Source organism: Lonchura striata, chromosome 1 (assembly GCF_050655825.1).
Source record: "Lonchura striata isolate lonStrDom1 chromosome 1, ASM5065582v1, whole genome shotgun sequence".
Lineage (NCBI taxonomy): Eukaryota > Metazoa > Chordata > Aves > Passeriformes > Estrildidae > Lonchura > Lonchura striata.
In genome coordinates, this window is record NC_140703.1 from 50,684,442 (window position 1) to 50,711,997 (window position 27,556).

Below are 27,556 nucleotides of genomic sequence, written 5' to 3' on the forward strand. Positions count from 1 at the left end.
CTAACAAATGTGTAAGCCTCCATTTTCAGAAACACTCTTAAAACAGAGTCGGGGACGGGGGAGGGAAGGGGAAGAAGAGAGGTGTCCTATCATTATTTCAGCAGACTCTTGAAAAGTAGGAAAGTTTTTTGGGTAAACTGGTGGTTATGGAAGTACTTGGGACATGAAAAACACTGCTCCATTTCTCAACAGAAAAGTTGGATAAGTGTTCTAGTATTCATATGATGAATTTTATTTCCATTTCAATTACCCAACAGTGTTTTAAAACACAGAAGAAGACTGTATTTTAAATTATTTTTGATCAGTTTTATTTTACTGAAGACGCCTAATCACTTCCACTTTTAGGACAAAGAGCTTTTTGAATTTCAACATGTTCATTTTATAAGAGTCCTAAGTCCTCTGCACTTGCATGATGAATGCAGAATATAACTTCAAGTAAAAACTTCTTTCAGTAAGATTTTCTCTTTGGATTTCTTTTCTTAGGTGCATTCAACTCCTTTCTAGCATTTCTGTCTTGAATCTGATGAAAAGGGTGTTACTGCTTTTTACATTTAAGATATTGGTAGATGTCATCCACACCAGACAATCTTGATGTGACTGGAACCATGGGATCCATCTTGCCTAACTTCAAACATCTGTAATCACAGAATCACAGAAAGGTTGGCATTGGGAGAAACTTCTGGAGATCATCTTGTCCAACCCCCTGTTAAAAAGGGTTCACCTAGAGCAGCATATATATCTGCACTTTGAAATAGTTCTGAATAGTTGACACATCTGTGAAGTACAATTGTTCTTACTCACTTGTAGCTCTGCCGAGGGGTCAGGACAGGTTGGATCCTGGGCTGAGGCCAGTTGTTCAACAGGGCCAAGTGCTGGATCCTGCACTTGGGTCACAGCAACCCCCTGCAGTGCTACAGGCTGGGGGAAGAGAGGCTGAAAAGCTGCCCAGCAGCAAAGGACCTGAAGGTGCTGGTCAACAGCAACTGAACATGAGACAGCACAGTGCCCAGGTGGCCGAGAAAGCCAGTGGCCTCTGGCGTGTGTCAAAAACATGTGGCCAGCAGAGCCAGGGAAGTGATTGTCCCTGTATTGGGTGTCTGACCCATTGTCATTTTTAGAAAATCGGGAGTGTAGCACTGTCCTTACAAATTAATTATATTTTTTAATTTTTCAGCCTTTTCTTTAATTTCAGATTAATATGAGTATTAATTTAGGAAATTGAGATTATGATGTGGAAAGGACATGACACTATTTGTGTTTATTTAAAATTTATAGAGTGAGGGATAGGCAGTACTGTGGAAATGTTTCTCTCACACAGCTGACCATCCCCTATCAGCACTCCAGGGAGGTAGCACGGCCACGTGTGAGCATCAGGCTCTTGCACAGAGCTCAGCTCCTCACGTAATGGCTGAACCTTGGACACGCTGCTCCCACGCTCTCTCAGACATTCACGTCACCACATCCCCCCACGCCGATCTCTGCCGGTGATTATAACAGATGCCAGCACAGGCTTCTAATCAGATCAGTCCACAATAAGATTGCTGTATGCCTTTCCAGCAGTCTCACATGTTTTTCTGTCAGCTGTTGATCTACTGCCCATGCAATGGAAATAGTTCTTGTTTGTACCACCCCGTTTGCTGCAGCCCACCACACTCAGCTAATTTATACCAAGTTCAGCTCCTGGCCAAGGCGAGGCCTCAGTGCTCAAACTTGGATCATTAGTTTAAAAATAGCTTAAACTTTTATGGGTGTATCCACCCACTGAACACAATGTGAACAGTAAAAGTTAATAAGATACAGATAATTAACATGTCGTCATCAGGGCCAAATAAGCTTGGTCCTTACAAAACAGGTTTTGCTAATTCTATCATGTTTCTAGGCTCATGTTTCACCTAAACAGGCTTAGCTAGGGAGCTTCAGGCCCACCCATTCAGGATAGAACTCAAACTTTGCAGGGCTTTTCCACAGCCCTGGTTAAGCCATGCCACACATTGCAGGTGCCAGAGTGCAGTGGTTGTAGGGCAGATGCCTTGTCCCTCCGCCCAAGGGGCACTGGAAGGGCTGCACTGTTGCAGACCCCAGTCTCACTGAGAGGGTGTTGTAGTAGTGAGTTTCTGCTGCCAAGCATTCCAGGATCTGGCTCCTCAGCAGGCATTCCTGCAGAGATGCAGCCAAATACAGAGCAACACACTGATTACACAGCAGCCATATGCAATGGGAACTGCGATTATTATTGATACTCACCCAAAGGTGTCCCCTGCCAGCTGGTCCAGGGAGTTTTCTCAGGTAATACCCACCTCTGCAGTCTCTTGAGATTCAGGTGGTGCTCTCTGCTCTTGCCTCAATGTTTCGGGCTGTGGGCTGCTCGTTGAAATACAATCTCTTTGGATGTACCAAGTTTCTGTGTACATGAAAGGGGATTTGGACACTGAAACCTTGGATGAGTACTTGAGGCAGTGCTTTGGGTCATCCACTGAGCAGTACACACAGTGTCCTTTGCTGTTGCCATCCGTGGCATTGCTTCTATACTCCCACTCATTTCTGCATCCCCGGTGATTCAATAATCCTTAGCCCATGTTAGGTCTCAGCTAATCTAGTATTTCCACCTCCCTGTTGGTTCATCCAGTAATATTCCTTTCCTGAATGTGACTCTGTATACGTCCTCCACTGCACAGTTTAACTTTTCTGCTCACACAGCTGCCCTGGAGAGCATTCCCATTCCACCCAGCCCCATTCCTAGGTCTTACCTCTGCCATATACTCTGCCAGAACAGCCATTAGTGGAAGGAAGGATGGCATTGAGTATGCTAGCAAACAGAGGGAATGCATACTCCACTGTGGCCATGTGGGCAGCAGTGTCACATCACTTTAACCTAGAGATTCAGGTGGTTTGAGTGAATGAGGTATGATCTACTAGCAGTAACTCACCATCCTAATCCCAATTCCTAACAAAGTTACTTGGAAACCTGGCTGAGGGACCTGAACATCAGCTTTTTAAAAGCATTTGCCTGAGGGCAGATTGTATCAGTGGACTCTGTCACAGAGCAGTAATTGCAATGGGATGATCCAAGCTACAAGGTAAACACCGCTCCCTGTGGATTTTGCTTTAATGGACATAACATAATGTAAGATGTTACACTGGGTTTGCATGTGTCTCTGTCTCCCTTTCCTCCAATACAAACAATCTGAGCAACAACATTCCAGTTGTTACTCATAAGATTTTTGTCTCTATTTCTACATCTTTGGGTTTTTCCATACTCCTAGTGGGTTGTGGAATGGCCTAGGTTCATAAATATTTATTTCCCTCCTGATGGAGGCTGGGTACAACTATGTACCTCCCACCAAGCAAATCCTAAATTTTGGCATACCCTGACTGCCTTACTGCTGACTGAATTTGACATTTCCCATGAATAGGTGCCCACTGGCAGGACTTTGGATCTGTTCATCCAGCACTCTCATACGTTCAAGGAACTGGTGAATAACTTCTGCATTTTGCCTCCAGTGCTAGGATACAAGACTTAGAAACAAGCTATGTTTGAAAACCAGCTTTAGGACACATAAGGTACCCTCCTTCCGTGCCTTGGTACCAAGGCCAATCCTAATACAAAGGCCAGCTCCTTCTTAGCAATAAGTCTGTTTGGGAATTTTTACCACTGTGGTTTGCTAATCATATTAACTCCTCAGCAACTGTCAGCAGAACTGATTTGCAAGGAGCTACACAAAGCACACAGAAAATTCCTGTAGGCCAAAGAACTCTTCTTCCAGGATGCTGTCAGACCAGCCTATCAGTGAGCTGGCACTGCCCTTTCCAGCAGCATGGCTCTGCCCATGGCTCACACCATGGCAAAGGTGAGGTGCTGTCTGTGCCTCTGGACACAGCTCAGCCCACTCTGCCTGTTTGTATGGCAGGCCTAGCCAAGGCCACGCCACGAGACTCTCCTGTCAGGGGCTCCAGCAAACAGCAGTTTTATTGTATTACCTAGCAAAATAGAGTGGTACAATAGAGGTACCCATGAAGCAGCCATGGGAGCCATTCATCTGGAAAGAATTGCTAGAGCCTCTAGTGACAGAAACAATATTTAGACAGTGAGGAACCTTTTAAAATAATTATCTCCAGCTTCTACTGAACCATAAGCAGCATCATCAGGTAATCAGCCTGTTGCAGGCAACACCCTATCCTGCTGCTGCTCATCCTTAGTTTTATGTTTTTATTTTTCTGTGGCCAGTCCATAATACCACACTCTAACAGTATAAGAAAGTCTCTCACAACAGAAAAATCTTCCTGTATAGACATGTTGAAAAAATAAAACCAGGAAGTTTCCCTAATGATATCCACTACTGAAAAATATTCACTTCTTTTGGCATTGATAATTAATAGGTTCAGCTTTCCTCTGCATTTTCTTTCTCAGCACAATCTGCTGAGAATTAAGATTGTCACAGACATTCTAGATCAGATCTTACAGCCACTATTCATAACAAGAGTGTTCTTCATGATTTTCAGAACTTCTATTTTCATTAAATCAGAGTGGGCTACTCAAGCCTGACATACTTTCATCATAGCTGGATCTGGTCTGCTATGGTTATTTAACTCTCTTCCAACTGCTTCTGTGATTTTCCCCTCTGCATTCTTATCCTACCCAAATGCAAGCCAGGCTTATCAGGGTGGAGCACAGCTCCTTGCTTCAGGAATGCTTCAGAGCTACTTGAAGATGGCCAGAAAATCAGCACAGTAGACTTTCAGTGCTAAAAGGTGCAACATTTACGATCAAGACCTGGCATTTGAAATGTTGCCGTGGTTTCATCTGGCAGGCAGTCTGCCAGTTGAAATGAGGTGTTCTGTACAACCTCAGCCGGAGGTGGTGAGATCCCCTGTTAGGCACCGAGATTTTACTTGGGTTTTATGTGTGGGCTGTTCCTCATCTTCTCATGGTGACAGTGAGGGCTGCTTCACATCTCTGAGTGACTCTCGCATCAGAAAGACTGAAACTTCAGAGAGCTTCTCCTCTTTTGGGAAAAAAAAAAAAAAGTTACAATGCAGTTTCCTTAAGTCTCATTTTTGCATAGCAGGGCTCAGCACAGGCCATGGCTTTTTTATGTTACTACTGAAAACATACACCCCCCAAAAAAATTTAAAACATTCCTCTCTCAAAACCCCATCTCTGTTAGTTAAGTGATTAGTGTAAGGCAGAGAGACTACTGAATGCAGACACACCTGATAGAGGTGTCCAAGTTACTGACTAAAGCTCCAAAGTGCCCAGCTACTACTGGCAACAACTCAGCACCAACACAGACCAGCCCAGACCTGTGGACGTTCTTTGAACCTTTACTGCTTGGCCCCTTTTTAACCTGCTGCCAGCTATCTCAGTGCCAGCTACCCGAGTCCAAGAGCTCTGCAGGGCTTTGTCTGCCAGCTAAACCAGAGCCAGCCCTGGGGGGTCACCAGGAGCCCACACCACCAGCTGCCTGCAGGATTTCTTCCATTCAGCTCTGAGAAACTGCCCGGTTCTTGTGCTTTGCCCACAGACACCTCAGACATTTTTGTCAGTGCTCTGCACCATGTCCAGGGCCTGGGTCAGCCCCAAGGACAGAGCTGCAGCCGCCTTTCTTCTGATTTTAGCTACTATGTCCCCAAACAGTGTCATGCTGGGAGTGCTTTCTGCACTTGTTCTCCTCTCGACACACACAAAGGGTGCCTAAAACTTACACAAGCGGCTACAACAAAGCAAAGAAGGGCACAGGCAGTGAGCCAAACTTTGTTTACTCTGAAGATAAGGCAGAAAATTTTAACTGCTCAGCACTGTAAGAAGTCCCTCCCAGTAAGTCAATACAATGAAACTCAGATAATGGAAGGGTTTTGAAGTAGTGTTACCTTAAAAACAATGAAATTGCAGCTGTAACATCTCCCAAGATTTCTACACAAACTCGGAAAATATTTTTTATGGTCAAAAGATTTTTTTTTTTTTCTGCAGACACCAGAACTTGATCAGAGCATAAATCTTGATGAAAAAAAATTTTTACTAACTTTACATGACATCATAATGCACGTAATGCTGCCTTAAAACACTAAGAGAGGTATTACAGGTGCATATTATATGACTGGCTTTTTGTAAATATTAAAATGAATACTATATGTATTATGTTTGGAAGTTATGCTGTATTAATCTAAGTAGTGTGGTAAATATAGTTTTTAGGCTATAGCATAATATTAAAATAGAAACGATGTGATACTTTAGATACTTTTTGTATCTTTAGATACAAAAGATACTTTTTGTAACTAGTGCAAGAAATTGAAAAGATAATCAATAAATTCTTTGCATTATCCTATTTGGATAGAGATAACAGCAACAAGACACTAAGATCCAAGAAAATAAGGAACACCCAGACTCCAAGGAGACAAGAAGGTTTATTTACAAGATGAGGGGAAGAAGCTAAAATTAAGAAGCACCCTAGTTTGAAAAGGTTTGAGTCACATGAGATATATGAATATGCAATAGGCTATTGCTTTTAAGGGTTAATCCTTTGTTAGCAAAGTGTGCTTGGGGGCAGAGCAAAGCACCAGGATATCTGTAATTCTTTGCTTTTTATTGTCTTTTATCGTCCTAACTTTGGTTGTCCAAATTCTTATTATTATTAATTTTATTACTATTTTATTACTATTAAACTTCTAAAGTTTTAACACAAGTGAATGGCATTTTTCACAAGAGGTGACCAGGAGAAGCAGCAGCTGTTGATAAAAAATAGATCTTTCTCCCCACAGACTGGGCCCATGTCTAGTTCCAACCTTTGCAGTCAGTCTGACTTTGTCTCCCACATCTCCAGCAGTTTGCAAGTTATGTACTTGCAAATAAGACTTGTCTTTACTAGAAACTGTAATTATAGGGTTTTATCTTCCCATCATTAGAAACCAACTCTGAACTGGAACACAAGGGCTGAAAAGGGAATTCCTATGCAGTGGGAATGGAAGACACAGAACATTTCCAGATGGGGACAGCAAAACAGTTATTGCAGGTTTCTTGACAGCATTGGCTTCATTCATAAACACATCTCATTACCTACCAAGGTTTGTACAGCTGTCGCATATAACTGAGCAAATTATACAGCCACATATTTGCTATTTGTCTAAGGTATTCATGAATCTGCTCAAGGTAAGGTGATAACTCACCTCATATTTCTAGATTTTTGTTTCATTTTCTGAAAAGCTGAAGACTGGATATAGATTCATAAATACACACAGAACTGTATTGGCTGAGCTTTAGTAAACAGCTCAAGACATTCTGAAATGAAGAAGAAGAGATTATTTTCTCACAGAAACTCTAATTAAAATTTATGTTTCTCACTGAAAAAACAATTCTGTTTCTGGACAAGTCTCTTTTTTTTTCTTCACTAATAATCTCAAGGAACTATATTAAAAAAAAAAAAAAAAAAACAGGTTTAAAGTATGCAAGGAAATGTATTTCTATACAGTGCGTCTTAAAGGCCTCAGGAATGGTGACATTTGAGTGACCACTGAAGAATGTTTCAAAGCCATTTCAAGACTGGAGCAAGCACAAGATCACAAGTGCCGTTTCCAAGAAATTAAATGACAAGAATTGGGATTACTACAATTTGAGCAGTAATTTATTTACTATAGTTTGCAATAAATGAATAATTAAGTTTTGTGAATCTCAACAACTGTAAAGAGTTTGGACACAGAGGGCTGAAAAATGAGGCGTATTGGAGTGTACCACATGCATGAAAGACACACGATGGCAAGGCGTTTGCAGCCCGTGGGAATGTTACACATCACTTTGGGCAAAATCCCAAGCACATCAGTCCCGGTGCCTGCCAGCCCCAGGCCACAGTGGTGGTTTGCTTTCCTCGTAGATCTGTTCCTGAGGCCAGCCTCCCACGGGGCTTTGAGACCCAGCGCACAGCCGGCCGTCCGGGCGATGCAGCCGCACTGCACGGCCGGCGGTGCCCGGGGCAGCGCGCTGCCCGCCGGCAGTGGCGCGGGGCGCGGCGCGGCCGTGCGCGGTGAGCCGCGCCTCCAGCGCCGTGCCCGGCGCCGGGCCCTGCTCTACCGCAAAGAAATGGAGGGGCTGCGCCGTGCCCGGCGCCGGGCCCTGCTCTACCGCAAAGAAATGGAGGGGCTGCGCCGTGCCCGGCGCCGGGCCCTGCTCTACCGCAAAGAAATGGAGGGGCTGCGCCGTGCCCGGCGCCGGCCCTGCTCTACCGCAAAGAAATGGAGGGGCTGCGCCGTGCTCGGAGATGGACGAGGGCGCGGGTGAAGTGCTTGGAACACAAGCAGCCGAAGGAGCTGGCGGTGTTTAGCCTGAAGAAAAGGGAGGGTCGGGGGGAACCTTGTCACTTTCTACATCTCCTGAAAGGAGCCTGTAGTCAGGTTGGGGTCCGCATCTTCCCCCAGGTAAGCAGTGGCAGGACAAGATGACCTAGTCACAGACTGCGCCAGGGAAGGAGGAATTTCTTCATAGAAAGGGTGACAGCAGTGGAATGGGCCGCCCAGGAAAGTGGTGGAGTCACTAACCCTGGAGACATTTAAGGACAGACTGGACGCGGCACTGAGGAGGCGCTGAGTGCCATGGCGTAGTTGACATGGGGGCGTTCGATCACAGGCCGGACCCGCTGATCTCGGAGGACTTTTGCAACCCCACTGGTTCTGGATCAGCCTCGGCACTCTCTAGACTGCACGGCTCCCTCCCGGCCCGAGGCGAGGCGGGAGGCGGAGCCGGCGCCGTCCCCGGCTCGGGGGCGCCGCGGGCGGGGCCGAGGGAGGCGCGGCCGCCCCTGCCCGCCCGCCCGCCGCCATTTTGGCTGGCGCGCGTCGCTTCCGCCGCTGGAAGTAAACAGAGCGAGGCAGGGAAGGAGCGGAGCAGCGGCGCGGCCGGGCCGGGCGGGCGGGCAGCAGAGGCGGCGCTGGGGTCGGCTTTGGCGGAGAGAGCTGATGTGGCCGGAGCGGAGGCGCCAGCGCGGCCCGAGCCCCGGTTAATGCGAAGCGCCGCAGGGAGCCACCAGGTGATGGGGCGGAAGGGGCGGCGGCCGCGTCCCGGGGTCCCGGGCCCCGGGAGCGGGCTCCGGGCAGCGGCGGCGGCGGAGCTCGGGGCGTGCCGGGCTGCGGAGCCCCGCGCCCCGCAGGGCCGGGCCGGAAGCAGGAGCTGAGGGGAGCCTTCTCCGGGAGCGGCCGGCGACTGTGGAATCCCGTCCGCCGTGTCGGGGCCGCTGCCTCGCAGCTTTCCCGCGACAGCGGTGATAAATGGTGAAGCCCCGCTGTGCCCAGCGGAGCGGGCTGTTTGCGCGGAGTTGGGCTCGTGTCCAGGTCGCCCCCTCTTGCAGCCCGTGTTCCCGTTCCGCGCATTCCTGGTGCTCCCGGAGCAGCGGGGTGAGGCGCAGCGAGCTCGGGTGGGCAGGCTCTTGGGAAAGCGTTATCAGTCGGTGCAAACAGCTCTGCAGAGTGCGTTTTGTTTGGATTTGGTTGTGTTTTATTTTTTTTAACTGCCGTTGTGTCCTGGCTGCACCTTACTCGGCAATAAAAACAATGCTAAGCACGTGCTGTGCTCCTCCTCCTGCTCGGTGACTGAGCTGTGTGATTAGGGTTGGACGTGACTGCTGCAAACAAGATAGCCTGGGTTGCGCCCAGGTGCGGAGTTCAGAAACAAGTCTTTATAATAGGTGGAGAAATTTACTTGGAAAAATGTTAAGGAATCAGGCAGGCACCCGGCTTTCACCCATCTCTCTGCCCCGGTAGAGTTGGGTGTTTTTGTTGCTTTGGTTTTTTTGGTTTATTTTCCTTTCTGGCAAAATCTTAGCTTCTAAAACAAAGTGGTTATAGCAGCAGTTTAAAAAACGATATGTGTGTGTCCTGAGTGTGTCAGAGAGAGTTAAAAACGCATGAACCATCAATCTCGCTTTTAAGAAGTGATAAGCAATCACTCCTTGAAAAGTAGGTTTTACTCATACAGTAATTTGCTAGTATGGAATTTTGCATCCACATCTTCCTTGTTGAAAAGTGGTCAGATCTTTAAATTACTGAATACATAAAGCAAAGTGAATTGAACTTCTAATTGCATTGCCTGTTCTTACGTTAAATATCCAGAAAGGTTTATTCTCTTAAGTGGCCTTTTAAAAGTAAATATATTTTCAGATAGCTCTGTAAACTTCTGCAGGCAAATATGCATTCTTTAAATTTCGTATTTGTTTTATTGTTGGCATGTGAAGAGGTTGAAAACAGTTACATTTAAAAAAAAACTGTTCTGATACTTTAAGTTCTGAAATGAGAACACAAAATCTAGATTAACAAATTGGTAAAAAATCAGATGACAAAACAGTCACGCAGTTTTTAAAATAGCATTTTTAAGTCTTGAGCTTAGGCACTTTTTTCCTGTTTGGAAAAAGTTTGTGAAGGAAATACTTTTGAAACGTTTCAAAAATCTTAATCTTGACATCTTTAATTACAAGATGTCAGTAACAAAAAAAAAGTTGTCTGGAAAGGTGAAGTTTTTTCCCCATCCCTTGCTTTAAGTCATGGCATTTAGAGCATATAACTTCTTATTTTCTTGGAAGAAGAAAACATTGTCAATATACCACTAAGTGATGGCTGCGTTGTCTTTTAGTTTTTTAAGTTGGCTGTTTGCAAAAATGTGGGACAGTATCCCACAGCTTCCATGAGTAGGTTTTGGTCGGTAACCAGCACATATTAACTACTTAGAGCTCATCCCAGTTAGCTCAGAGGTGCACGTTGAGAGCTGCTGATGATCTGGTCCACTCCTGTCAGCACATCCCAGAGGCCTTTTTTCCCCAGAAGAAACATGAATACAGTTTTATCAGTGGCAGCTCCCTCCTGGTCTTCTCTGAAAGGGAGTCAAAAAAAGAGGGAAAAAAAAACCCCAAACCCTACCTTAATGCAGTGATAAAAATAGCTTACCTAACTGGAACATTTATGCATATTTACTGCCTTGCTAGCAAAAGATGAGACAGGATCTCTGTAAAGGAGGACTTGAAGAGCCTAGTCTAACAGTATCTTGGTAGCTTTTTACAGATGGCTTTGGAAAGACTTGAACTCAAACAGGCAAGCCTGAATTTGGCAAGTTAATAGCTTGCCTGTGGTGAATGCTCATTATAACCTAGTTGTTTGGAATATCTGTTTAGCCTGAAGCTTAAACTAATGTTGCATTTCAGACTATCTTATTATAAATATTGTTTTTGTACTATGCTGAGTTATTACCTCTAACAGAAACACAACAGGCTTGCAGTGGATTTGCCAATTAATTCTTGATTAATTTTAAGTTGAATCCATTTTCATGGTTGCAAAATCCAATTCCTTTATATTTTCGTTAGTTGCAGATGGTTCTGAGTCACTGTTCTGTTTTCTTGCTTTTCTTCACTGATGAAGTGGCTTAGCAACAGAACTCTGTCTCTGGCAGAAAGCTTGTTCCAGCACAGGAATCGTGTTCGGCATAGTCCCATAGATGGGAAGTGAATCAAGGAAAATAGTTCTCAGGAAGCAAGTAGAGATTTTTGCCCAGTACTGTTTTCATCCTATGCTTGCTTTCAAGTGTGCTGGGAGTAAAAATAGGAGTTGAACTATGTCGAGACAAATTTTCTTCATCGGTCTTTCGTGACCGTATGTTCAGGTTTGTCTGTATCATCTTATGAGTGGCTTTAGACCTTAAGTGATAGCTTGCTTCTGTCATGTGAGTAGCTAGGATTAAAGCCTTTTAAAGATAGGTAGGGAGGTGCTGGCTTTGAGAAAATAATCTGTGATGCATTGGATTATGAACAGTATAATTTTTAGCTGGCATCTTGTTTTAGTAAGTACTTCCAGACTTAGTGCATAGCAGGGAAGCGTAACTTTTCAGATCTCAAGAGGGACCTGGGTACATGACAATCCTAGACATGTAGTTGTACTTGAATGTTAAACCATGGTGATTTCGCTGTGTGTGAAGACCTTGTTTATCTTCCAGAAATCAGAGAGGCTGGGGGTGCTTTATGTGTCAGGCTCACCCTGCCCCCGGATTATCTCAGCTCTTTAGAGACTGGAATTGAGCATATTGTAGTTGAGTATGAGGCAGCAGATAGCAGAACCCTTTGGGACATGATGTGCACCACACTGAGGCTTTTAAAAATAAATGATCAGATGCCAGTTCAATTGTAAGATGGCATGTACAAAAGAACACATTTGGATTAAAACTCGGTGAGCCCTGGATGTATTTCAGATATGTGTAGTGGTAAGGGCTTTTTCCTCTCCAATAGAGTAATATAAAGGTATAAGTTTAGTCGCGTAATTATGGAAAAAGCATATGCTACAATATTTTGCCTCAGGCTTGCTGAATTTAACACAATTTTGAAGAAATTTTTCTGGCCCTTCTCTAAAATTTTTTTGTGTGTTGAAACTTCCAGACTGGAAAACTTCTGTAATGCCTATTTACTAGTTAGTTGGAAAAATGAAAGTACACCAATGGATTTGATCAAATATATTTTCAAGGATACTCATTTAAAACAGATGCCTATTAAAGTAATGCATTTTTAAATAAATGAATTAAAAAAGAAAATACTCTTTTTATCTGAGAAAAAAAATATTTGGTCTGATATATCATCTCCTACATGCAGCACTTGCAAGCGTGCATACAATAATTATTTACTTCCTTGCCTGGGTTTTATCTTCACAGTTTCAAATGTTGTTCCCAATAAATAGGACTGGGCAGGGATATTTATGTCAGTGTTCAAAAAATTGTTTAGAAGATTATCCTTCCATTAGTTCTGAACAGTAGAGTAATAATCAACAACACAGTAAAACAGATTAGGTTCAAAGTGTTCTCAAACACATAAATGAAACACTGAAAGGAGAGTGACTGTTATAAATGGGTTGGCATTGTTAATGATTAAATAAGTAATATTAAAGATATCAGTTTAGATGATATTGTCATTTCTGGACTGCCATTTTGGTTTGTTACTTATATTTTTTTTTTCTTTTATATATGGCAGGAAAAAAAGCCCTGCCAAGATGTCGTTGCATAAAATGAATGAGTTTTTCATCTCCACATTTTTCTATTAATATTGTTCTCAGCTCTTTTACATTTACAAAATAAATATTTTATTTTTTTTTTTATTACTTCTATAGAATGAAACGAGGAAGGAAAACTAATGAGGCCAACAGCAGTTCATCTGAAGGCACAACTGAGAAGGAATCCAAGAGACATAAGATTGTAGAGAAGAAAACCACAGTTGTGCAGAGTCCTGACTGGGCAAACCTGCTCCAAGACATTATCCTGCAGGTGTTCCAGTACTTGCCACTTCTGGATCGTGCTCATGCATCCCAGGTCTGCAGGAGCTGGAACCAGGTGTTTCATATGCCTGATCTCTGGAGGTGCTTTGAATTTGAGCTGAATCAACCAGCCACGTCAAACCTGAGGACTACACACCCTGAACTAATCAAACAAATAATAAAGAGGCATTCCAATCACCTGCAGTATGTTAGCTTCAAGGTAGTGTATTTTACAGGCTTTTTAAAAGTAACTTTTATTCTGAAAGGAACAGGGCAGCTGTCAGTCTGGTAGGTGGCCGTGTTTCCAGGCTTAATAGACAGAAGAAATGGATTCTCTAAATGGACATGAAGGTTACCTCCCAATTAATTTCTTTGGGTATATTTTCAGGACCAAAACTTGGAATAACAGTATTGAACATACCTTTTCATTGTCTTATTTCTGTTAGATGGGATTTTTTTTGGCTGGTGCTTTGGTTTGTTTGGGGTTTTGTGTTTGTTTTTGTGGGTCCTTTGTTGGTTTGTTTTTTGGGGTTTTTTTGTGAGTTTTTTGGTTGGTTTTGGCTTCTTTGTTTTTTTTGAGTTTTCTTTGTAGCAATTTAGCTGCTTAACGTTCTGCTTCATGAAGTGGACAGGAATTGTTCTGATACAACTGCATGTGTGGGTTACTGCCTCAGAATTAAGTTCAGTCAGGATGCCTAAGTTGAGCATTTCCCCATTTCACATCCTGTAGGTACTTGCCTCCAGTATTCATGGTTAGAAAACATCTAATGCACAGAGAGTGACTTCAGTACTACTAGTCATCAACTAGCAATTTTAATATTAAATTGTATGGGATTGTATACTCAGTGCAACTGTGTTTCAGGGGACTGAAAAAGTACATGTGATTTGCATAGGTGCATGTAGTGACTGTGCCTGACTGAGAAATACCATTTGATGAGAATTAGTTCTGTTCACATTGTAAAATTTTTTTCAGCACATGAAAAAATAAGGGCTTACATACCAGTGTGTCTTGGAAGGATGCTGTGAATCTCATGGCTGCATATGCATCAGCTGTGTGAGAAATTTGGAAAGGAAATATGGTCTGCAGCAAGTTCAGCATAGTTGTTTTGAGATCAGGCAGTTCTAATGCTGGGATCATCATCAGCATGTGAGGAGCTGAGTCACCTCTGCCTGATCACATGTATTTGCTACTGCTTGCTTGCAATACCAGGTACAAACTGTTACCACGTGGTTTGCAGGGCTTTTATTGGCATCCAAATAAAGAAAACCTAGGGCTGTAGTGGAGTGACCTCCCAGTGTCTTATCTCTTGTCTGTGTTGCTTTACACCCAAAGAATTTTGGGTGCCCTTTGCTCGTAGGGTCATCCATCATTTCTTTCATGTGTCACTTCAGTTGTCCTTGTGCTGCAGAATACACAAGGAAGTGGGTGTAACACTCAGCAGTACTCTGTAAAAGCTGAAAACAAGAGGGGTGTTTTCTGAGGCAAAGAAGGATGAGACTGTTGAAAGTCAAGGTTTTCAGCTTGTGTTTGAGGAGAAAATTTCACTGTTTGAGGAGAAAAGTTCATTGGACTTAATATATTGCTGCCAAGGTAGCATGGCTTACAGTGGAGTTAAATTTGATCCTGTGATCAAGCTTTATACTGTTCTGTAGATTTGCAAAGCTGTCATGGCTGCTGTACATAAGGGGTTACTCAGAATAATCCCTGAATGTCAGGCGAAGTCCCCTGGAGACACACTAGGTGATTTGGTTGGGCAGCAAGCTGACTAATGAAGATTTTGGGATTTGTGTTGGTTTGCTTGGTTTGGCTTGTTTTTTTTTTAGAGTATCAATTGCATCTGTTGTGGTTTTAATGGTAAAGGGCCAGTTACTCATGTTCTTATGATAATGCACTTAACGCTCCAGCAGCTCAATTTTATGAACTGAACCACTGTAAAATTAAGTGGCTTTTGTACATAGTAAAGGATTTATAGGATTCTTGCATTTTGGTAAGGAGGAATGTAAAGAGGAAGTCGAATAAGCTCTGGACCCTCCACTTTCTTCTTATTTGATGTGGAATGAGTACCTTGGAACAAACTGTTTAGGTAACCCCTCACCATGCTATATGTTACCAAAGTGTTTAGAAGAGTAGTAAATTTATAGCAAATTGTCCTATATTTTTGATTCATATTTCTTGGGGGAATAAAGAATAACATTGATGGATTCACCATGAGGTTTGTTTTTTTTTTATCATCACATTTCAGAAAGTAAAGTGAAAAAAAAAGTTAAATAGTATATTTGCAGTGCATTCTGAACAATGAATTCTGAAATTCATTTTGTTTCAAGGTGGACAGTAGCAAGGAATCTGCAGAAGCAGCTTGTGATATTTTATCACAGCTTGTGAATTGCTCTCTGAAAACACTTGGGCTAATTTCAACTGCCCGGCCAAGCTTCATGGATTTACCAAAGGTATTTTATTATGTATATTTTCTATTGCAAAGTATTGCAGTGTTTCATACAGTACTTCTGTAACTTTATGAAAAGTTCTATTGTAGGAACATGAATCTCAGATAAAGAAAAGTTTATTGGTTGTCTGGCCTCTAATAAAGAGAGGAGCTGATATGTAGAGTGATGGATATATGAAGTTCCCATTCAGTCTCTGAATCATATGAGAGCGTAGGCCTGACCTTGTTCTTTCAAGCCCTCCTGTCTGTTGACCTCAATGTGGTGCTGAGCAGCATGGTGCAAGTTAAGAGGCTAGACAGTTCAGATCTGTGTAATTGTGTTGTGGGATTTGTTTAGGAGACCGTTACAATCAAATGAGTAATAGTTTTATCCATGTGGACTTGATATAGGGCTTACACAATCTCTTCAGAAAGAAATAGGATCATGATTTGCAGGGCTTCACATCAGGCAGTCAAGCATTAGCAAACTTGGTGAAGTGCACTGTATTTCTCAAATTTTCAGATTTCAGATGTAAGATTTTTACCTTGCATGTTTACCAAGAATCAGATCTTGTTAGAAAGTATTTAATCTGGATGACAAATCTCTTTCATGTGCTTCTGGAGAAGCATTCCTCCTAGTGAGGTGGAAGTGTACTATTGCTAAGGAGCAGGGGAGTGGTTGTGAAGGGCCAGATACAAACAGACTGTTGGCTAGATGTCAGTGATGTCAAGGCTGGTGATGGCAGTAAGGACAAGGGAGAGCTAGAGACAGCCTCAGGAAAGGAAGTAGGCTGCAGGTAAGGTTAGCTACAGAAGGGTTATCAGTTATTATCCTTGAAGTGGTCACTGCCACATCATGTAGCTCTCTTGAATGTGTATTTTTAATCCATAATTTTCAAAGAGACTGTTTAGATATTTAATTAGTTTTGCTCTGATTTCCTTTTCTGATGTTCTTTGAGGTGTGATGATAAGAAAACCTGAATGTAGTGAAAACAATCCACAGTGTGTTAAAAAATATTTTGTTCTTTCAGCACTTTGTTACTCTTCTTTATTAATCTGAATGCTGCTTTAGATTTCTTAGTTTTCAATGGAGGGATACATTAGAGTCATGTCCAGCTTGTTGAGTAATTACTTGTAATTGTTCATGCTATGTTCTTATTCAACTTAAAGGCTTATAAAGCACAAAAAATGCTTCCTTTTTTTGTTCTCAATAAGTTCACATTTGGTTTTTAAGCAATAGATTCAAAATAAGCCCAAATTAGCTCTAAGGATAATTTGCCTTTTGGTGCTTATGACTTCAATAGTTTTGTTGCTTGCATAAGGGACAACTAGTGAAACTGAAGAATTGAATTTGGCCATGACTGAATTCTTGTGGGGACTGTTAGTGACAGGTCCATTTGATGAAAAGCAGACAAAGATGAATTAATTTGGAAAATGGTTAATACTTTGCTGTGGTTTTGGAGGTTTTTTTTTTTTTTGGGTGATGGGAGTTTTTTATTTTTATCAGACTGTGTAGGAAGGCTGAACTTCTTGGCATTATCTTCATCAGTGCTCTCTTGTTATCAAGTGAGCTGACATGTGGCAAATATCTCTAACTCATATTTAGAGTTGTGTTGCCTTTCTTTTCACAAAGTACATTCTAGGTGAGTAGAATCTTTTAAAGAATCATAGTACAGATACAGATGTGGCAATACTGAAAAGACCAGTATTGGTCTTTTACATGTTGGGATATTGCCTGTTTCCTATTAGGTCTTCAAACTAGAAGATTCAGCCTTCTTTTTCTAAATACAGAGAACAAAAATGAGTACTAACATTCTCATAATACAAAGTTGAAACAATATTAAAGTATCTTTTCTTCTGTACATAACACATATAAGCAGCATACTGTCAGGATAGTTGAAGTGGTCCTTAAAGCCAAAGTGCATAAAGATTCCAAGTTGAACTTTGTTTCCATTTGCAAGAACTGACTTTGAAAGTTTGTGTAAACATGAAAGCAGTAAGTCTTACTCTAAATCTAATTGTGTGGCAGTTTTATCAAAAATCACAAATATATCACCTAAGAATGAAGAAATATTGTTGCCAGCAGACTTTCTCTCATATAACTGTATTCAGAATATGTGCCTGTGGCTCAGAGTCAAATAGGCTTGAAATTCAAGTGACAAGTTAATTTTTTAAAGATACTTAAGGTAGCGCATGGAGAAAATAATACTTTTTTAAAGTCTTCTATTTGGTCAATCTTGTAAGAAATCATGAAGATGAACTAACTTTCACTTCATCTCACCAGTGAATCACTGTTGTATCTGCTCCTTAGTCTGTGTTTCTCAAGTTCAGGTTCCCAGGTATCTGTCTTTAATGATAAGTTTCAGTGGTTATGCAAAAATTCTGAGCACTTGTCCTACTTTATCTATGCTACTTATTCAGTAATTAATTGATTTCCTGTTCCTTGGTTCTGTTTGGACCTCTCCAGTTAGCTTTCCGAGAAATCTGTCCAAACCCTAAATACTCCTGTGTGGGTGGTAGGCAGGCAGTGGATACAAACACTCCTGATTTTGTTTGCGTCTCAGTAATGAACTTGCCATGTGCGAATTCCTCTTCTAGAAGATGCTTCTTTTAGAGTGTGACTTGCCTTATCTGTTCAAAGGCCATAAAAAACAAAATCCTTAAAATTAGGGCTTCTAGGCTTTCCCTTTGCTTGTGGTCTTTCTGTAGATTTAAATTTGTGCAGTGGATTGCCCAGGATCAGGTTCCTGATTAACATCTAATGTTACACATCCTGATTTGCCCAATTCATAAATGGACAGAAAAAAGTTATTACACTTCCTCTACTAAAAAATGTCAGTTTAATATTATTTTTAAATTATTCAATATCAAAATAATGCTTTATCAGCAAATGCTGTCAAAAAGTAAAAGCTAGGGCTGCTGTGCACAGTGTGAAACCATTGAGATTTTTACTTCAGAGCCTACTTTTTCATTTAAACTTCCTTTTTTTTTCAGTCTCACTTTATTTCTGCACTGACAGTGGTGTTTGTGAACTCCAAATCCCTCTCTTCACTTAAGATTGATGACACACCTGTAGATGATCCATCTCTCAAGGTTCTGGTGGCTAACAACAGCGACACGCTCAAACTGTTGAAAATGAGCAGCTGTCCTCATGTTTCTCCAGCTGGTAAGCTACTGTGGTTTTGGGGTTAGCCTGTTTGGGATTTTTTGGTTGGTTGGTTGGGATTTTTGAATGCATGCATTAAATTCTGTCTGAAACCAGTATACCTCTGAAAACATAGGGGTGGGGTAAGAGGGATGATGAGTGTGGTATTACTGGCAACTCTCCCTGAATAAAGTACTTTCAGCTGGTGGTCAATCCATCTGTCCTTCCACTTCCCAATGACTACTGGGCTAATGATAAAATCGTGCATGTCTGTGGTGGGCAAATAGTCAACCTCTTGTGGAACTTAATGAGAATATGTCAAATTGATTGTGCTGTATTTGTGCAATGACAAAATATCCCAATATAATTAAGCTTTTTTGGGATACAAGTTTCTTTTCCATACTTCATTATGTGTGGGTTTTGACTGTTGGCATGCCATGGATTAGGAAGATGCTGATTTAGTCATTCTGAAAGAAAGTCATTGCTGGAGAAAAACTGCAGACAGCATCAAAAAGCAGAGATGAGACTGAGCTATGCAAAACTTCTACAGTCACCAATGTACTTCTCAAATACTCTTAAGTGTGTCTGTAAGAAGAATGAAGCCAGCTCATACCAGAATGAAATCACTCAAGATTGTTGAAGTTCACAGAATTAACATTTGCGGTAGACTTAGGCAACACACAGCAAGTTTAAGATTTATTCATAGACCATCAACTTAACACTTACAGTTTTTCACTGAGAAAGGGAAGAGGGATTGTAATGAAATGCTGGCAACTTAGTGTGATTCCTCTTCAGAGGATGAGTAGAAACTATAGAAACCATAATACCATAACTTTCTCCATGCAAATACATTGCAGCTGTAAATGCTAGATTTATTATCTGTCAAATTCACCAGCAGGATTCCTACAAGGGGAAAAGGGAAAGCAGTATACTGTTGCAGAGGGCGTGTTATTGTGGTGATAACAAACAAAACAAATTTAATACCCTTTGCAAGTGTAGCTCTCAGACAAAGCCTTGTGTTTGGTTTTGTATAAAGAAATCCCGAAAATATGAGACTGGTGTTTTGCAGCAGCCTGGTCCAGTACAGTGTTCACAGAATTAACTGTAATACTGCCTCCTCCAAAGCTTTCTAATTATAGATGGGGGTTGTATAAATTGGCTTGAGGGACTGGCTTTTCCAGGTTAAAATTGTTTTTTGATAATCCTTGTTAGAAAACATCTTGTTAGATGTTTTGAGAATTTGTCTGAGAAGTGCAAATGTAGTATGTCTGTCAAGAGGAAAAGGCTTCAGCAGTAATTTGTAGCTAGGCAGAGAGTAATTTCCTTGGGCTTGGATTGAAGACTAACCTGTCAGCTCTAGCAGACTGCTGGTTTGTGGATAATCCTTGCTAGAAGACTTCACTGGAACATCATACACTTGATAATTTGGAAGGAGACACAGGTGTGTTCTGATTGATGTGTCTTGCATGGTTGTAAGTTGAAGGAACAATGGGTAAGAAATGGTCGTGCCTGTTTAAGGAGGACAACTTTATTGTCCTTCATGGAGGATGAATAGATTGAGGAAAGATGCATTAGTAACAAAACCAGGGAGTGCTGAGCAAACATTAGGAGAGTTTAATTGCTTAATTCAGATATGGGTGTGCCTTGAGATGGAGAAAAAAGTGGATGCACTGGGTTTGCATGAGTGTTTTGTGGGGCAGTGAGGGGGCTGCAGGAGTGGTGTCTGTGAAAACTGCCAGAAGCTTCCCCATGTCCACCAGAGCCAAAGCCAAGCCCATCAGTGACTGGTAGGGCCTCTGGGAAAACCTGTTTAAGAATGGGGAAAAGGTACTGCAGGAGAGCAATTGCAGTTGGAGATAGGAGTGAGAATACATGAGAGAAGCAGCTCTGCAGACACCAAGGTCAGTGAAGAAGGAGGAGCAGGAGCTGATCCAGGTGCCAGAACTGAGATTCCCCTGCAGCCCATGGTGCAACCATGGTGAGGCAGCTGTGCCCCTGCAGCTCATGGAGGGCCATGGTGGAGCAGAGATCCACCTGCAGCCCATGGAGGATCTCATGTTGGAACAGGAGGATGCCTGAAGGAGGCTGTGGGAAGCCCATGCTGCATGAGTGTCTTGGAAGCACGTGTTGAGAGAGGAGCCCCATGCTGGAGCAGGTTTGGTGGCAGGAATTGACCCTGTGCAGAACATTGGAGTCTGCTCCTGAAGGACTGCACGCCATGGAAGAGACTCATGCTGGAGCAGTTTGTGAAGAATTGCAGTCTGAGAAAGACTCCCACTGGAAGGAGTCCTGGGGGACTGCTCCCATGTGAGAGACTCCATGCTAGAGCCAGGAAAGAGTGTGGGGGTGGTCTCCCCCTGAGGAGGAAGGAGTGGCAGAGACAATGTCTGAAGAACTGACTACAGCAGCCCCCATTCCCTGTCCCCCTGTGCTGCTGGGAAGAAAGAAGGTAGAGAAAATCATGAGGAAGTTAAGCCTGATAAGAACAAGGGAGTGAGAGGAAGGTGTTTTAAGATTCAATTTTATTCCTCGTTACCCTACTCTGAATCAATTGAAAATATATTGCTTTCCCCAAATTGAGTCTATTTTACCCATGATGGTAATTGGTGAGTGATCTCTCCTTGTGACCCTTATCTTCACTCTTGAGTTTTTAATTGTATTCTCTGTTCCCTGCCCAGCTGGGCAAGGGAGTGATTGCACAGCTTTGGTGGGCATCTAGTGTCCAGGGAGGGACAACCCACGAGTGGAACAAAGAAAGAAATTGGTATGTGCATAGTTGGCTTCAAGAGCAGGCAGGCTGCAAACATGAGACTCTTGAAGGAAAATGTGACCGGAATTTTTTTTTTTTTTTTTTTTTTTGGTAAAGGGGTTATTATAATTATCAGGCTGCTATAAATATGGAAAAACTTTGTTGAACCAAAAGGGCTGTGAGTTGAAAAACTAATTATAGATGTAGTTAAAATGTCTTCAGATTGGAGGAGGGGGGATGTTCTTTACTAGGTCAGTTCTCAAGAAATTTTTTAGTGAAGGACAGAAAAGAGTAATGAAAGTAGAGCAGAAGAGACTCCACTACTGCAGGGATAAAGAATAAGATTTATATAAAACAGTTAATTGCTCTGTCACTGTACAAAGATAAAGACGCACGTTTGAGTTTGGGCTGGATAAACAAAGGCAGTGATGTATTTCTAATCTTTGTGAGCTTTTGGAAGTTACTTCTGTTTGTTGTTCCCGCTCTGAAATAATAACTGTTGGAACAGAGGGAATGGGAAATGTTCCTGTAAAAATGATATTTGTGTTGTGGCGTGGGGTAGGAGGGCTGCTTCTCTTGGAGTGGGAGTTGGGAAGCAGACCAGGTGTGCCTTCATAAGGGACATCATAAGTCAGGGATTTTTTTTTGATGCAACTCTGTGTTGTAAGATCAGAGAGCAGAGCTGTTTACCTCTCAGTGACACAAAGGTGTAGGCAGTGCCTAGGGGTGTTCTGTGAAGTACATGGGCTCCAGGCAGGCTCTCTAGTAGCTGTCTACACTGTATTCATTGTTAACTCTGTATGTAGCATGCATAATTGCATTGACAGACCATGCATATCCAGTTCCAGACCCATAAAAATCACAGTAAGTTGAACTCCAGCTCTTCCCTTTTTGCGTTGCACTGGTCCATAATGTACCCCTAAAGTTAACAAAGATTTGTGGAAGGATTGCAGCCAGGACAAGAAGATTTGTCAAGATGAGAAGATGTATATGGATCTTGAAACTGCCTAAAATACTTTATATCTCAACAAACCTAGGTATTCTGAAGCAGCATGTCTTGAGTTTCCTTAGAGAGTGATCATAGTGACTCTCCTCATTCATGCAATGTTTTTGCAGTGATTTTTTTTAAGAAAGTGTTTCTATGCTCAGTATAGACTTCTCTTAAATTTAATAGCTGGACTTTAAAATAACTGCTGTTTTCTGAATTTCTTCAGAAATTTCTGTTGCTTCAGAACTACAGTGTATTGAGGTTTTTCAGTTCCATGTAAATGCTATGTTCTCATCCCTTCTCTTAATGGAAAGGCCGTATCCTACATTTCATGCAGTCTTCTGGGTCACATGAAATGCAGAGGACTGAATGCTGTTCTTAGTGCTTTTTATTTTTTTCAGTACTGCTACCAGTATAATACCATCGCTTGTGTGAGTGGAAACCTTAGACTGACCCGGATTCTCTTTTTAATATTTTTGTCTTCTGTGAGCTGCAGATTATATTGAATCATTAAAGAAAATCTGAAAATTGCTGGTTTTGTCTCTTTTTTTGCTGTACTTTTCCAAATTTAAGGATTTATACTTTCCTAGAAAAAACAAATACTGACAGCAGCAGCCTCTCTATTGAATTAAAATCTAACATTCATTTTACTTTTGCTTTCTTCAGATGACAAATTTCATTCTGTTGCTTTGTCAGCCACAGAGCGCTCAGCAGTTCTTCCAGAGCTGGTTAAGGATATACTTTTTATCATGAGTAAGGACGTTTTACAAAAATGAGGTTGAGTGTATATGGTCTTACAACAAGGATGAACAGTCAGAATATGTTGTTTATATATTTGCCACTTCTGTTTATGTGTTTGTTCACTTCTTGATTCCCAGCAAAATAGAGATGTAGTCACATTGTGTGTATCTGTCTCACATGTAGGTACAAAGAAGTCACAAGATCCTGCTTGTGAAAAAGATTAATGTTCCATTTGTCCGGTTTGATTTGGTTTTGATTTAAGGTCTTGGTTGCACATTTGAAATAGGTGCCCATAGCACCCTCCTGACACACATGAACAAATTCACTCCTGTTTTACGTTCAGTCATCAGTGCCTTTATCTGTGTAACGCCCTGCATCGTGTTGTCTTCTCACAGGTATCCTTTGTGTGGCTGACCAGTGCCATGGCTTGCGTGAGCTGGCGCTGAACTACCACCTGCTGAGCGATGAGTTGCTGCTTGCTCTGTCTTCGGAGAAACACGTCAGGTTAGAACACTTGCGCATTGATGTGGTCAGTGAAAATCCCGGACAGACTCAGTTCCACACGATTCAGAAGAGCAGCTGGGACGCTTTCATCAAGCATTCTCCTAAAGTAAATTTAGTCATGTACTTTTTCTTGTATGAGGAGGAGTTTGACCCGTTCTTTCGTTACGAGATACCCGTCACTCACCTTTACTTCGGAAGGTCAGTCAGCAAGGACGTGCTGGGCCGCGTTGGGATGACGTGCCCGCGGCTGGTTGAACTGGTGGTGTGTGCCAATGGATTGCGGCCGCTGGACGAGGAGCTGATCTGCATCGCAGAGCGGTGCAAGTACCTGTCGGCCGTGGGCCTCGGAGAATGTGAAGTCTCTTGCAGTGCCTTTGTGGAGTTTGTGAAGATGTGTGGCGGTCGCCTCTCTCAGCTCTCTATTATGGAGGAAGTTTTGATTCCTGATCAGAAATACAGTTTAGAGCAGATTCATTGGGAGGTTTCAAAGCATCTTGGTAGAGTCTGGTTCCCAGACATGATGCCCACTTGGTAAAGTCCTTAAAAGACTCCAGGGCAAATGGAGTAGCACCTTAAACACAAGCTTACCGTATTGCAATTTCCTGTATAAGCTTATTTAATAATATAGATTTTGCTGCAAGTTAATTAATGGTTTGATTAGAAAATTAATTTTTCTTTAAAAAATTGTTTTGGAACTTGAGAACCAAAAGAGTTCACAGCTCCAAACCTGTTTTCATCTAAACAAAATTCAGGATTTTGTTTTAGATTTATTCTTTGTCATTAAAGGTGACCTCAGATATTTTTCAAAATAAAAATTATTTAAAATATTGAAATGCACTTGCAAAATACCAGTTTTAATATGCTGTTTTTCTTTGATTTAGTATTGGACACAATCATATTTGATCTTAAAAAGCTAAGCAAAACCCTACCAAAATTGCATGCTTTTGTTACAGACTGTAGCATTTCTAAATCCAGTCACCTTGATGACAAGATGATTATAAGAAGCGTTTAGTAGCCTGTGAAATACACACATTCTGTTAAGTCATAAAGGCAAGAGCAATACACAATAATAAGTTTAGACAACTAAAATAGTAAGTTTACTACCTTATTCAACAGATTATTAGATCCATCTAAAATGTATTTAGAGCGCTAACAACCAGTAGTGTGAGCTACCAAAAGCGGTGTGGGGTTTTTTCCACACTCTATGCATTTTAATGTAGTTTGCTTATGGGGTCTCAGATCTGCGTCTAAACCTGTTTTAAGGTATTTTATGTCTAGCTCAGGAAGCGAAAGCATTCTGGGAAAAAATGTAGATACATTGTATTTAAAACCACACTGGGGTTAATGAGCTTTTCTTGCACATTAACCAGTTTGGCAGCATATGGTGGGATGGAATAATGTATGGTTTGTGAAATGAACCCAGCAATGTTATTCTGATGACATAGGTGTGAGCAGTGTGAGGTGAGAAAGGTAAAATTTGAATGTTGACCAAGGACCTTGTCATAAAACCTTAGACCTTTTGGCTGCTTTCGGTTTGACAGAAATGACATTGGAACAGTTGCTTAAGCTGTATAAACTAACTGTATACTGTAAATCTGTTTCAGAAATGTTTATGTATAAAGTGGATGTTTGATAGATGATAATTTTTGTATACCTTTAATTCAGCTAGTTCAGTCATTTCATAATGTTTAACAATTCAAAAGGAGTAGACTTGGTGAAGTAGAACAATAGGCAAAAATTTGTTTTGAATATTTGATAAATCAGTTTTATTAAAGAAAGTTTTAGTTTGTAAGTGGTGTAGGCAAGACACTGCCTGTGATCTGGATGTGGTTTGTGACTTCATTTCTTACTGCCAACAGTTATTTTCTCTTTGAGGTTGCTGATGGTAACATTGAAGTGTTGCCCAGACAGCTGCATATTTGGGAGATATGGTAAGCCCTCAGCAAGGCAGAGCTGCCCCGTGGGCTGGGTTGAGCTTAGCTGGTGGCTGCTTCTCACTTGCACTGTACAGCTCCCTCTGGTAATAAGTAGGTTTCCTTCATCTCTGATTTCAGTCATGTTTATCCAAATGTATAATTCAGTGTAATACACTTATGAGTGTATTTAAATTCATAGCTATATTTTGAGCAAACAATGCTCAGCAGACTGGACATCTTTATAGGGGAGTTGTATGTTTCTGTAGAGCTTTGATTTTAAAATTGCATTTTATGAAATACCCGGGTTTTGTATTAGAATTTGTTAAATTAATGTAATACTATAATTTGCTTTTATTTGTACAAAAGGTGTCAATATATTTAGTCCGTAAAAGTAAAAAAGCTCTGTGTCTTTTATAACCCGACTCTCAGAACTGCCTGTATGAGAAAGATGGAGTAACACTTGTAGTCTGGGGAATAGGATTTAGTTTTCACTAAATTAATATGAAATACTATTAGTAATGGAGCCAAAACTCTCTGGCCCTTGATTGCAGGTGTCCTGATGCTGCAAGGTAAGTCACCAAGGTGTTGGTAGTGGGAGTAATGAAAGGCAAGGCACAGCCTTAGTACCAGATCCCACTCCTGGAAGTCACACCTTGGAAATGCAGTGTTCTGCTGCTGCCAGAGAGGCCTCTGTCAGACCCTAGCGTGAGGAACGTATTAGGAGCTGAAGGTGGCAGGGTTGGCTGAAGCAGAACTGCTTCCCCAGCAAGGTAACTGGCCGGCTTTGAGAAGGCTGTTGTCGCACCAACTTCAAAAAGTCCTTCCTGAATGCAACACCACATTACACTGGTTATTAAGATGTTCAGCACCAGAAAACTGCTTAAAAGCAGTTGTCTCTCTCTTCCATGGGAGAGCAGTTCTTCCAGCAGTTTTTATACATTCAGTCAATTACTGCATCCTTCATTCAAATAATCCAACTATAACATAAACTTGACAAGCAAGCCTACAGTGCTTTTTGAGCAAGTTCTGTATGTCTTCTTTTGCCTTCTAGATGTTGAAACAAATTAATAGTAAATACATTATAAATCACGGCACAAATAGTGAAGAGTACCACAGACTCACAAAGTTCATTAGAAACTTGAACATGAGTGTCATACATATATCATTTTCCCCAAGATCACCTTTATTTCTTTTTTTCAGAATAACAACTCAAGTGTTGGCTCACTTGTCCAGCTTTGGGTAGGAGTTAACGTGTAGAGACAAATCTTACCTCTGAATCCAAGAAGTTACAAGTTAAGATACTGAAGGCAGCAGCTCTCCTAATCTAGAACATCTGGGGGTGGATTTGTGAGGGGGAAGGCAGAGAGCATTGGTACCAGTGACTTTCAGTGTATGGTGCTTTGAGATTTTGATCTTGATGGATGATAAGCCAAGATCTGCTTTGCTGGAGAACTCTCCTGGAATGAAATGTGGCTTACAACCCTGAGCAGCCCATAGGTGTGGCAATGCAGCAGTTTTGCACAAGACCAGCGTGCAGATTTGGAAATCACTGTAGTACAGAATGATTGTATGTTTTTGCCCTCAAGTGCAATGTGCATAAAAGCAGGGAGCAGAAACAAGCACAGAGAGAAGTAAAGTACGTGAGAGCTCTCTCATAAATATTTGCCTCAGAAGGAACTCATGTATGTTATATAAAGGGCAACTCCTATGTTGAACACTATCCTCACTTTAAAGGTACCAATTGTCAAAGTGTGAAACAGACACGCTGCATGGAGGAATCCTCACGTGGTTGGCAGTGTGATCTATGAGCCTGGCTCTGTGATCCTATTTCCC

The 27,556-nt window shown here is 41.7% G+C and overlaps 1 protein-coding gene across 2 annotated transcripts; it reads left to right on the top strand.

Moving 5' to 3' along the window:
* Positions 1 to 8,822: 8,822 nt before the first annotated feature.
* On the top strand, positions 8,823 to 25,614 carry FBXL3 (F-box and leucine rich repeat protein 3). Of its 2 annotated transcripts, XM_021548067.4 has the most exons (5): positions 8,823 to 9,011; positions 13,114 to 13,477; positions 15,583 to 15,705; positions 18,675 to 18,846; positions 23,699 to 25,614. In XM_021548067.4, the coding sequence occupies exons 2-5, from the start codon at positions 13,115 to 13,117 to the stop codon at positions 24,340 to 24,342; spliced, it is 1,302 nt and encodes a 433-aa protein (XP_021403742.1). In that variant the 5' UTR covers positions 8,823 to 9,011; position 13,114; the 3' UTR covers positions 24,343 to 25,614. The 2 variants fall into 2 exon arrangements, with proteins under 2 accessions (XP_021403742.1, XP_085449871.1); XM_085593745.1 differs by lacking the exon at positions 15,583 to 15,705.
* The last annotated feature ends 1,942 nt before the right edge of the window (positions 25,615 to 27,556 follow it).